We start from the raw sequence: 12,158 nt of genomic DNA on the forward strand, positions 1-12,158 counted from the left end.
ACAGGCACCAACCACCTTGCGGCTGCAGCTCAATGCAGCAGCTTCGGCAATGGAGATGCTGAACATGGTCCATTCGGACTCAATGTCCCCAGTCTCCCTGTTGAAGCTCTGCCGGAGGTGTGCGTTGAAGATCTCGCGGATTGGGGCCTCTGCTAGGCATTCCCAGCACACCCTCACTACGTGTTTAAGTGCATCGGATCTGTCCAGCGTCCTCCCCCGCCACCTGATCCGTCTCACCACCAGGTGGTGATCAGTTGACAGCTCAGCCCCTCTCTTTACCCGAGTCTCCAGAACATATGGTCGCAGGTCTGGTGATACGATTACAAAATCGATCATCGACCTGTGGCCTAGAGCGTCCTGGTGCCATGTGCACTTATAGACACTCTTATGTTCGAACAAGGTGTTCGTTATGGCCAAACTGTGATTTGCACAGAAGTCCAATAACAAAACCCCGCTCGGGTTCAGATCGGGGAAGCCGTTCCTCCCAAATCATGCCCAACAACAGAGTCTCCAGGTGGAGCACCTTCCAGCACTCCACCCAGGGACTCTAAGAAGGCTGGGTACTCTGAACTGCCATTCGGTGCATAAGAGCAGATGACAGTCAGGACCCGTTCCCTGACCCTAATGTGCAGGGAACAAACCCTCTCATCCATATATATTAGATATTAGAATACCCACCCCAGCCCGCCGCCTCTCACCAGGGGCAACTCCAGACTGAGACAGAGTCCAGCCCCTCTCTAGGAGACTGGTTTCAGAGCCCAAGCCATGAGTACAGGGTGGGCCATTTATATGGATACACCGTAATAAAATGGGAATGGTTGGTGATATTAAAGTCCTGTTTGTGGAACATTAGTATATGTGAGGGGGCAAACTCCTCAAGATGGTTGGTGACCATGGTGGCCATTTAGAAGTTGGCCATCTTGGATACAACTTTTGTTTTTTCAATAGGAAGAGGGCCATGTGACACATCACACTTATTGGTAATGTCACAAGAAAAACAATGGTGTGCTTGGTTTCAACGTAACCTTATTCTTTCATGAGTTATTTACAAATTTCTGACCCCTTATAAAATGTGTTCAATATATATTTATAATTTTAATAAATGACAAATTAAAAAGGCATGAACATTTTTTTTGTATCGAAAAAATATCGAACCGTGACACCAAAGTATCGAACCGAACCGTGAATTTTGTGTATCGTTGCACCCCTAATATATATATATATATATATATATATATATATATATATATATATATATATATATACATACATATACAATGGTGTGCCTGGTATCAACGTAACTTATTCTTTCATGAGTTATTTACAAGTATCTGACCCCTTATAAAATGTGTTCAATGTGCTGCCCATTGTGTTGGATTGTCAATGCAACCCTCTTCTCCCACTCTTCGCACACTGATAGCAACACTGCAGGAGAAATGCCAGCACAGGCATTTCTCCTGCCACATTATGGGTGTGCACCACCACATTATGGTGGTGCACAATCTTGCTGGAAAAACTCAGGGAACGTGCCAGCTTCAGTGCATAAAGAGGGAAACACATCATCATGTAGCAATTTCAAATATCCAGTGGCCTTGAGGTTTGCATTGATGAAGAATGGACCCACTATTGTTGTACCCCATATACCACACCAAACCATCACTTTTGTTGTTCCAACAGTCTTGGAGGGATCCATCCAATGTGGGTTAGTGTCAGACCAATAGCGGTGGTTTTGTTTTTTAACTTCACCATTCACATAAACGTTTGCCTCATCACTGAACAAAATCTTCTGCATGAACTGAGGGTCCTGTTTCAATTTTTGTTTTGCCCATTCTGCAAATTCTGTGCGCTGATCTGCATCATCCTCATTGAGGTGCTGCAGTAGCTGGAGTTTGTAAGGGTGCCATTTGTGAATAGCTAATATCCGCCGAAGGGATGTTCGACTAATGCCAGTCTCCAGTGACATGTGGCGAGTGCTACACTGTGGGCTCTTGCTGAATGAAGCTAGGACAGCCACTGATGTTTCTTTATTAGTGACAGTTTTCTTGCATCCACATTTTGGCAAATCCAACACTGAACCAGTTTCACGAAACTTAGCAAGCAGTTTGCTAACTGTAGCATGGGAGATGGGTGGTCTCGTAGGGTGTCTTGCATTGAAATCTGCTGCAATGACCCGGTTACTGCGTTCACCAGATATCAACACAATTTCGATCCGCTCCTCACGTGTTAACCTCTTCGACATGTCAATGGCTGTGAACAAATAAAACAAATAAAGTTACGTTGAAACCAAGCACACCATTGTTTTTCTTGTGACATTACCAATAAGTTTGATGTGTCACATGGCCCTCTTCCTATTGAAAAAACAAAAGTTGTATCCAAGATGGCCGACTTCTAAATGATCACCATGGTCACCACCCATCTTGAGGAGTTTGCCCCCTCACATATACTAATGTGCCACAAACAGGACTTTAATATCACCAACCATTCCCATGTTATTACAGTGTATCCATAGAGGATACACTGTAATCCTCTATCGGGCTCACCCTGTAGAGGTGAGCCCGACTATATCTAGCCGGTACTCAGGCTCCTTCCCCACCAGAGAGGTGACATTCCATGTCCCAATTGCCAGTCTTGGTAGCCGGGGATCAGTCCGCCAGGGCCTCCGTTCCTGGCCGTCGCCCGGCACACAATGCACCCTAACCCTACGGCGCCTCCTGCGGGTGGTGGGCCTGCAGGAGGATGGGCCCATGTCTCCTTTTCAGGCTGTGCCTGGCCGGGCCCCATGGACTAAGACCCGGCCACCAGATGCTCGCCCTCGGGCACCCTCCCCGGACCTGGCTCCAGGGCAGGGCCCCGGTAACCCTATCCCGGGCAGGGTAAACTGTTCCCTCTATGTTTTTCTCATAAGGGTCTTCTGAATCGCTCTTTGTCTGGTCCCTCACCCAGGACTAATTTGCCATGGGAGACCCTACCATGGGGCAAAAGCCCCCAGACAACATAGCCCCTGGGATCCCTGGGACATACTACATACATACCACGATAAGGTAGCGATTCACGGAGAGGGCCTAGATCAAATCCCATATGTAAATACTTCAAAGTCCTTTTCCCTTTTTTTTTTTTTACTTAATCTGCCCAGACCCTGTGTCCTCACATAACATTTAGGCTTTTCTGCACTTTATACTTCATTCTGTGTTTTACATCACTTTGTAAAGTGATGTTGACTTTATCTTTGTTGTAAATTAAATGCATTGTTCCCATTTGAAAAGTTATTAAAATGATGTAAGAACTATCAAACAAAGTAAGACTTCCTCTTTCAAAATCAAATGTAGTTAACATACTTTTGATTGATTGATTGATTGATTGATTGATTGATTGATCATACTTTATTCATCCCAAGAGAAATTGGGTTAAGACTGCCAGCCGTGCCAGTGCCATCTTACCCTTCCGACCATACATACATTACACAAACATCACATGGGGAAGACAGGTCAGAGGAGTATAACATGGAAAATGCACAACACGAGGAAAGATAAGGAGAAAAAAATAACTCTCCCCAGACTGAGCTCCAACAGGGAGATCAGTTTGAGAACAGAAAAAAACACCTCTGCACATAGCACATGAAAAAACTCTTAATACACCAAAGAAACACATGGCAAGCAACAGGGATGGGTAAAGGGTGAGAGACAGCCAGTGTAGACAGTGCATCCGGTCCTGCAGCATAAGGCTGGTCTCCTTGATCCACAGTCAGCATCGGAGGGGAATAAGCGTCGAAGACGTTTGGAGGGGGAGGGGGGATGAGTGTATATCTGCATGTGTAGGGGAGACCGGGGATAGTTGTAACGTGGGTCAGTTGTAACACTTCCAATTTCTCCAATCAGAGCTAAGTTTCAAATGATGTGACTCATCCTGTGCATGCCCAACTCAGTTCTGCTATCACATGTGAAAAATCAGCACATTTTGTCAAACACAGACAATTTAACATGAAAAAAAGTAATTTGTATGCCAAAAAGTAAGTTTTTCTACTTTATTTCAATGTTTAATAGCATTATCTGCTTTGCAGTTAAACTCATCAAACTTAAATTATGTTATTTGTATGTCTATGGGGATATATTCTGTGTAGGTCTTTAGTGCTAGTGTTTTAGCCGTTGGCTGTAATGTTAGCTAGTTCATGGCTATAGGAGTCTGGGTCAGTTGTAACAGCAACAGTCTGGGTTAGTTGTAACAATAATGCAGATGTTACAACTTACCACACTATTACTTTAACTTATATTAAACAAGTTGGGGCAACGACATCAGCAGAGAGAGGTTCACTGGTCGCTTTTGTATATGCGGTTAATGCCATTGGCAACACAGTTCCTCCACTGTTTGTGTTCCCACACATACATTATGCAGACCACTGTGTCAGAGATGGACCAATAAGAAGTATTGGTGGAAATAAATCAGGATGGGTGCAAGAAACAGATTTCCTCATCTTTCTGAAGCACTTTCCAAACCACACCAAGGTAAGCCATGATAAAAAGTAATGGAATTGCGATGCTGGTGAACAACTACATTTTTTCAGCTTCATTGTTATGTTCAAAATTGGTGCAAGAGTTGTAGGTTATAATGCCCACTGAGCCAATGAGGCCAAACTCAAGGAAGACCAACCAAAATTAATGAAATATTCAGTTGCAGAAAATTCCATAATTTGTCTTTTTTTGGGGGGTTGGAATATGTTCAAAAGCTAGATTTCTGCATTCTGTCACACACACACATAGCTACATAAATGGCTCTAAGTGCATTCATGTGTTGAATAAACAAAGATTACATGTTAATATTTTGTCAGTACCCTTATTTCATTGTGTTACATTTCACCCCAGGATATGTTACAACTAACCCAGACTATGGGGTTAATTGTAACATTTCACTCTTTGTGTTTGAGGCCATACCATGCAATGGGTAATTGTGCTGCAGAGAAAATAGCTGCACTATTTAATAGCCGAGACATGTAAATACTTTGGATTACATTTTGAATCCACTACCTTAAATGAGCTCCAATTTACAGACAGAAATGTCAAAAATGTTACAACTATCCCCGGTCTCCCCTATATATATATGTCTGTGTGTGTGTGTGTGTGTGTGTGTGTGTGTGTGTGTGTGTGTGTATGTGTCCAGAGTTCAGCTGAGACAATGTCCTTCGCCCTGCCAGGCAAAGTAAACACTTTTCATGTTCATGTTCAACAAATAGCTAAGAGAAATTAAAAATTTTCCCCTAACCAAGAGCCAAGAGCGTCTCCAGGTTATTTATTTATTTATTTATTGGAATTTTTGTATTGCTCTCCAAGCGTTGTCTAGTTTATCTTCAATTAAAAATATTTTTCTGGGGTATGGTCGATAGGGGTGGGCGGGAAAAACAAGTAAAAAAACCCTTTATCAATAAAATGACCCAAATTTGGTATTCACCATTGTGTTCCTCTTGCTTTGTTTAACATCAGAGATACTGGCTGTACATAGAACGTATATGTAAATACGTTTTGACTATTTAATTTTCTGCCATACTTATTATACTTATTGAAATTATTTTGAAAGTATAACAGGCCGGAACTAACGACGCGTGTTTGTGTTGACGTCTACGTTTCCGACCGAGCATTTTAAAACGGGAACCAAATGCTGATGCAGACTACAACACGTTAACTTTTTTTGGATTATATTTGAGCCTGTAACGTATTTCACTGCACTCACTTTCTCTTAAATCAGTATCTGCGTTACACACTAAAAGGCGAAGCCGGTGAGAATCAGCAAAAAGGCGAAAACGACTGCGAGAGATCGCGAGTGAGTGAACGATGTGAGGGTGTGTGGGTTGTCAGAATGAGTAGATGTTAAAGTGAAAGTTCAGATTCATATTTTGGCAACGGCACTGAACCAAAGACGATCGCTACTTGTGACACAGAAAACAAAACTAGTTACTTGAAAATAATACTACTGACGGTTTCTTTGAACCAAAGTATCCTATTTTTAATCCTTTGCTGTGTCAGAGACAATATATAGAGAAACATGGCACTGAATGGTAATCAGTTGATGAATAACAGCAACGATGGTGGCAGAAGTGGCTTTCAAGAGGAAAAGCTTTTAATAAAAAACGTATTTTAAGCCAAAGACAGCAAACTGTTTGATGATTCGACACTTTTTGTATCCAGGTGACCTTTGAAATTAAAATTCAGACAGCGGTCCAAATTTGCTTCTAAGATTAAAACGTAGTTGTATTCTATTCCTATACTTGTATGTATGTATGTATGTATGTATGTATAAAAAGTATTTTTTTGTTTTTGATGCTTATTGATGTTTTTATGTTCACATTTTAATCTCCTAATTTTAAATTGGTATCTAACAAATGAAATGCCAAGATGATCCAAAGGGGAAAAAATATAAAGGTTTGATTTGAGAAATTGGGCAGTGATCAGAATTTTTAAAGCTGTAAAGGTGGTCTACAAAAATGGTTATAGACACAGCCATTTACTCCATTCTACTTTGTGTTGTTAGTGCCTGGAAGAATGTCCAGATTCATTTATGACTTCTTGATGTTTTTCTGGCCATATTTCTGCACAGACATTAGTGTTACTGGGTTTGTCTCTGCAGTCATGATTCTGGTGGACCCTGGGCTGTACATCGGCACTGCAGCTAACCTCAACGACCACCAGGAACTGGTCGGTGTGAACATCAGTCACATCCTGTCTGTAGATTCTGTAGACCCCAGCCCACTGTTTCCTGATGATAGAGCCTTTGTTAGGAAGTGGATTGATGTCTTAGATGAAGAGACTTCTGACCTCCTCAGTTACATGGACACCAGTTTCCGGTTCATTAAAGAGGCTGTAGATGGTGGCCGGGCTGCACTGGTTCACTGGTAAGGCAATTTTATATATCAAATCGCAATATTGTGATTTAAAAAATGCTCCTTTTATTTTACTCAAGCTTGTGAAAATATGCAATGTGAAACAATCGCGTTAAGTGGCAAACAAACCGCAAACATGGTTTTGTGTGTGTTTTAGTCAGGCTGGTCGGAGTCGCAGTGCCACCATTGTTACTGCTTATCTAATGAAGAGATACAAACTGGGATTCACTGAGGCTTATCATAGACTAAAGAGTCTCAAACCAGATGTACAGTAAGTGTGTATTTCACTTTAAAGTACTGTTATTTGTATTTAATGTTTATTAAATCCCCCAGAGATTATATTTCTTACTCCACACATAAAATTTACATTTTTTAAAAATTCTCTAAAGCACACTTGCTTGTATGTATGTCTTTTAGGGTCAACAGTGGTTTTGAGGAGCAGTTGTGTCTGTACGAAGCAATGCAGTGTGAGGTGGATACCTCCAGTCCTCTGTACAAACAATACAGACTGACCAAGATCACTGAAAAATACCCTGGTAACCACACACACACATTCTGAGATTATAGTTAAACATTTGAGCACTTCTCATTATTTTTGTTGTGCTTTCTTGTTCTTAAATTATATGTTTCCTTTCTGTATGTGTGCATGTGTTTGAGCAGAGTTACAGAAGGTGCCTAGGGAGGTGTTTGCTGTTGACCCTGCCCACTCCAGCTCCTCTGAAGCATCCTATCGATGCAGGAAGTGCAGGTGAAAAATGGAAGCTGAATGCTTCAAATTACATGTGTCTTTAATATGAATAAGCTGATGGCACACACAAAAACAAAACAGTTTGTTAAGTTGATGATTTTACTTCTTAGCTCAACAGTCCACAGTTTAATTTATGACTCACAGCCGATCATAGCAAACTATTTACAGTGTTGTGAAAAAGTGTTTGCCAACTTCCTGATTTCCTTTTTTTTTGGTTTTGTTTGTCATACTTAAATGTTTAAAGTAAGCGCAAAATGCATTTTCTAAATGAAGGTGTTCATTTTTAAGGGGAAAACAAATCCAAACGTACAGGGCCCTGTGTGAAAAAGCGACTGTCAGTCTGGAAAATTCCTACACAACTCTGTAAAAGGCAAAAACACGGAACAGGGGTTAAACTTCCCAGGAGTAGCCAGCTGACCAAAATTACAACCAGAGCGCAGCAATGACCTATTCAAGAGGTCACAAAAGACCCCAGAGGAACATTCAAAGAACTGCAGGTCACATGTACCTCAGTTAAGGTCAGTGTTCATGACTCCACCATAAGTAAGAGACTGGGCAAAAATGGCCTGCATGGCAGAGTCAAAAACCACTGCTGAGCAAAAGGAACAAAAATGCTCATTTCAGTTTTGCCAGAAAACGTCTTGAAGATGCCCAATACTTTTGGGAAAATACTCTATGGACTGACAAGACAAAAGTTGAGCTTTTTGGAAGGTGTGTCCCATTGTATTTGGCATAAAAGTAACACAGCATTTCAGAAAAGGAGCAACATTACCAATAAGTAAAAAATGGCGGTGGTAGTGCTCTGGGGCTGTTTTGCTGCCGCAGGACCTGGAAGACTTCCTGTGGTAAATGGAACCATGAATTCTGTCGTCTACCAAAACATCCTGATGGAGAATGTCCGGGCAGCTGTGCGTGACCTCAAGCTGAAACGCACTTGGGTTTTGCAGCAGTACAATGATCCAAAACACACCAAGTCCACTTTTGAATGGCTTAAGAAAAACAAAATGAAGACTTTGAAGTGGCCTAGTCAAAGTCCTGACTTGAATCCGATTGAGATGCTGTGGAAAAACTGCATCATTGTCTCACCTGATGCAGGAGGAGCTAAGAAGGTCACATCAAAAAGGTTTGCGGACGAAACTGATACCTTCAGTGTGGCTGAATTGCAACAATTCTACAAAGATGAGTGGGCCAAAATTCCTCCATGTTGCTGTAAGAGACTCATTGCCAGTTATCGCAAATGCTTGATTGCAGTTGTTGTTGCTAAGGGTGGCCCAACCAGTTATTATGGTTAGGGGGCAATCACTTTTTCACACCAATGTATCCTGGTATTGGTATTAAGTTTGTCTCGAAGTTTGTACATCTTGGATAGGATATGTAATTTCCTAATGTAATCTAAGGAATCCAAGGAACTGAGTGAATCTTCTTCTGAATGGAGAAAAGGGGGTATTCAGCCTGGTGTGTGTGTCAGTTTGAGCTACAGCTTCTGCAGGCAGTAACCTCCACTTTCTCCTTGCAGTCGAACTCTATTTCGTGGCTCCAGTATTCTCAGTCATTTAGTAGGAGAAGGAGCTTCGGCCTTTAGTCACAAAAAGGCCAGTAACCTTACTGGTAAGAAGACATACTGTGAACATTCACTCAATAAATTATTGACAATGTCATTTTTAATTAGTATCTGGATATTCTTTTTTTCTTTTTTTTAATTTCATTGACTTTTTTTCACCCACATGTTCTTTTTTTATGTTGCAGAGATACAGCTGCCCTAGATTAACAGTATTAATATTACCATATTTCATATTTCTATTAACGGATGCCCCACCTATATTTACAAGCTAGTTAATCAGAAAATATAATTACTGATGTTATCCAGGAATTTTCAAATGAACTTTTTTGCAATAAAGCTGAAAAACAATAGTAAAGCACTTTTTTTTTCCCCAAGAGATTTAGTTTTAGTTATTTATTTACTTGCATTCCTTAAAAAAACATTCTAGTGGTTGAATGTTGAGTAATTTAATTTATGACTTGTGTGACTGCTCAAATTTTGGCATTAAAATGTGAATTCAGTTTGTTTTTCATTAATAAATAATAATATATATATATTTTAGTTTTAAGCAAGTTTCAGATTGATTTCTAAAATAGATTTTAAGATATTTGTTTTCTTAGTTTTATGACAGATTTGTTATCTCTGATATGATTTTACATTGTGTTGACATGGCTAAACTGAAGAAAGCTTGACTGTTTCAAACTGGCTTCACAGTACATCCATACATCCATAAAAAAGACTACAAAGTAATCGCACTTACTGAACTTGTAATCTTTCGATGTGTTGTTGTTCAGGAGAGGTCCAGTGTACATCATACTTTATTGAGCCAGTGCAATGGATGGAGCAAGCCTTACTTGGAGTGATGGATGGACAGGTAAAAAACTTGTCATCTTTTCTCTTGCATCATTGTTTGTTACCCCCCAACAACTTTTGAGCAAATATGAATGTTTGATATGACCACCTTTTGCTAATTTACAGTTCTTGTTCATTCTCTCTTCCTTTCTTTTATATATTTGTGTGTGTGTAGCTGCTGTGTCCTAAGTGTAACTGTAAGCTGGGCTCATTCAGCTGGTGTGGAGATCAGTGTTCGTGTGGCCGTTGGGTCACTCCCGCCTTCCAGTTGCACCACAACAGAGTGGACGAGATCCGGCAGCTGAACATAATGAAATAACACTTCCTTATGTCTGTAAGAAAGGGAATAATCATCATGCATAAAGACATACTCCAGTTTGTAACACGAAAAAGTGATTCAATTATTATCTGAAATGCATAATGTAAATAAATACAAATGTAAATATCATTTATCTAAGAATTGTTGCAGGTACTTTTATGTTTCACTGATTAGTATACAACAATACTGTGTGTATCTGGGGTTTTTCACCATAAACTAACAAATAAAAAAGAAAATGTCTGCCTTTCACACAAAGAGTGGACCATATGTTTTTGAATTTGAATATTTCATGTTTAAGCTATGAAAGGAGCAATGTGTATCTTAAGCAAATGCACTTATTCGTTATGCTGTGTCCTGACATTGATAATCACCTGCCTCATTCTGTCCTAGTTGAAAGTCTTAAAGTAAACTTTTTATACAGATTAATTGCAGCGTGAGTTATCATGGGATCAATGAGCCCACACTGAAGAAAAACTGATAATTGAAAACATTTACATTTTCTTTATATAGCACCAAATCACAACAATTGACTCAAATTGGTTTATCTTGTAAGGTAAAGACCCTAAAATTGTTGAGAGGAAAACCCCAACAGTAAAAAAACCCCCAAAAAACAAACAAACCAGGACAGTCAGGTGAGGGAGACAGGGCAACAGACAAGCTATGGAAGAGAGAGATTAATCATAAGTAATGATTAAATGCAAAATGGCATATAAAACACCCAGTAACTTAAAAGAGGTGAGTGAAGAAGAAACACTAAGCACATCATGGAAGCCCCCAGCAGCCTAGGCCTATTACAGCTGTCGATCTTCAAAGCCCAGAGCCCCAATACAGGAAGTCTGTGTCGGCACTCTTTTTTAAAAAAGTTTTATCCTCTGAGCCTGTGGGTCAGAGTTCACATGGAGCCAATGTGGATGTGATGAACCAAGCAATGAAGGAGCATCAGCCACAGGTTAAAGTCCAAAAAAAGGCTTTTTATTTAACCCCAAAACAAACTTGGTTAAATTACACAACAATCAAAATCTTGGGCCCATAAATCAGCCCCCAAAAATACAAAAAGGGCTCCCAACTGAAGCTAACATAACAAATCCCCCCCCCCCATGATCCAGAGTTGTGGTATGACCCAATTTGCAGGTCTCCATATAGGCTTGCTTCACCCTTTTCCACCTCTTGGCTCATCAACCAAGGGACTGGGAGCAGCTGCCACTGAGGTAACTCAGAAAACAAAGAAAGATTAAATCATAGGTGCACAACAGTGTAAACTAAAATCTGCACACTTATTTTAGAATAGTGTATTATGTGATTGTATAAATGAATTAATTCTAAACCAAAGCCAATTCTTTATTATCCTGTAAATTAAATCCTATATTTAAAGAAAGAAAAATGTAAATGTAGGCCTCTATTGTAACACTATTACCACTGTGTGGCTGTACCTGCAGCCATAACAGTGGATGAGGGGACTCGCCCAGCTCTGACTACCTCGAAGTCCAGGTGTCTTCCCTCCTTTCACTGTTGTGGGGGGGACCTGACTAGACTTGCAGCTCATATCCTACCAGTCACACCTGTTACAGACCCTAGATCGTTAATTTTAGGGACCAGGACAGTAGGCCTCAAGGTACTGTTATATTTAAATGGCTGGAGTAACCTGTAAGAGCTTTTTACACTCAGAAAACAAGGGACTTAATACCCAGATTTTTACCTTTAACCATTTCACAAAAGGTTAAACATTTAATGTCCACAATTTAGACTTGCAGGTTACAGAATCCAAAATTAATAAAAATCAAAGTATAATAATCACATTACCTAAATTATACTTATCTAATTTACCAACTCTGAG

At 40.2% G+C, this 12,158-nt stretch overlaps 1 protein-coding gene across 6 annotated transcripts; it reads left to right on the forward strand.

Moving 5' to 3' along the window:
* Positions 1–5,603: 5,603 nt before the first annotated feature.
* Positions 5,604–10,990, forward strand: dusp12 (dual specificity phosphatase 12). Of its 6 annotated transcripts, none has more exons than XM_040039560.1 (8): positions 5,604–5,827; positions 6,583–6,877; positions 7,023–7,136; positions 7,283–7,401; positions 7,526–7,613; positions 9,130–9,221; positions 9,948–10,027; positions 10,181–10,990. In XM_040039560.1, the coding sequence occupies exons 2-8, from the start codon at positions 6,615–6,617 to the stop codon at positions 10,322–10,324; spliced, it is 900 nt and encodes a 299-aa protein (XP_039895494.1). In that variant the 5' UTR covers positions 5,604–5,827; positions 6,583–6,614; the 3' UTR covers positions 10,325–10,990. The 6 variants fall into 6 exon arrangements, with proteins under 6 accessions (XP_039895494.1, XP_039895493.1, XP_039895495.1 ...); XM_040039559.1 differs by having other exon boundaries at positions 5,604–5,821; XM_040039561.1 differs by having other exon boundaries at positions 5,604–5,764.
* The last annotated feature ends 1,168 nt before the right edge of the window (positions 10,991–12,158 follow it).

The sequence above is a fragment of the Simochromis diagramma genome, unplaced genomic scaffold, assembly GCF_900408965.1.
Source record: "Simochromis diagramma unplaced genomic scaffold, fSimDia1.1 OVJJ01000337.1, whole genome shotgun sequence".
In the NCBI taxonomy this organism is placed as follows: Eukaryota; Metazoa; Chordata; class Actinopteri; order Cichliformes; family Cichlidae; genus Simochromis; species Simochromis diagramma.

What these genes read in the sequence shown, in the direction of transcription:
- dusp12 (XM_040039560.1), top strand. Translation starts at nt 6,615, where the DNA reads ATGATTCTGGTGGACCCTGGGCTGTACATCGGCACTGCAGCTAACCTC. An exon ending in CGGGCTGCACTGGTTCACTG is followed by an intron (nt 6,878 to 7,022) that starts GTAAGGCAATTT and finishes TGTGTGTTTTAG; the next exon opens with TCAGGCTGGTCGGAGTCGCA. An exon ending in AAAGGCCAGTAACCTTACTG is followed by an intron (nt 9,222 to 9,947) that starts GTAAGAAGACAT and finishes GTTGTTGTTCAG; the next exon opens with GAGAGGTCCAGTGTACATCA.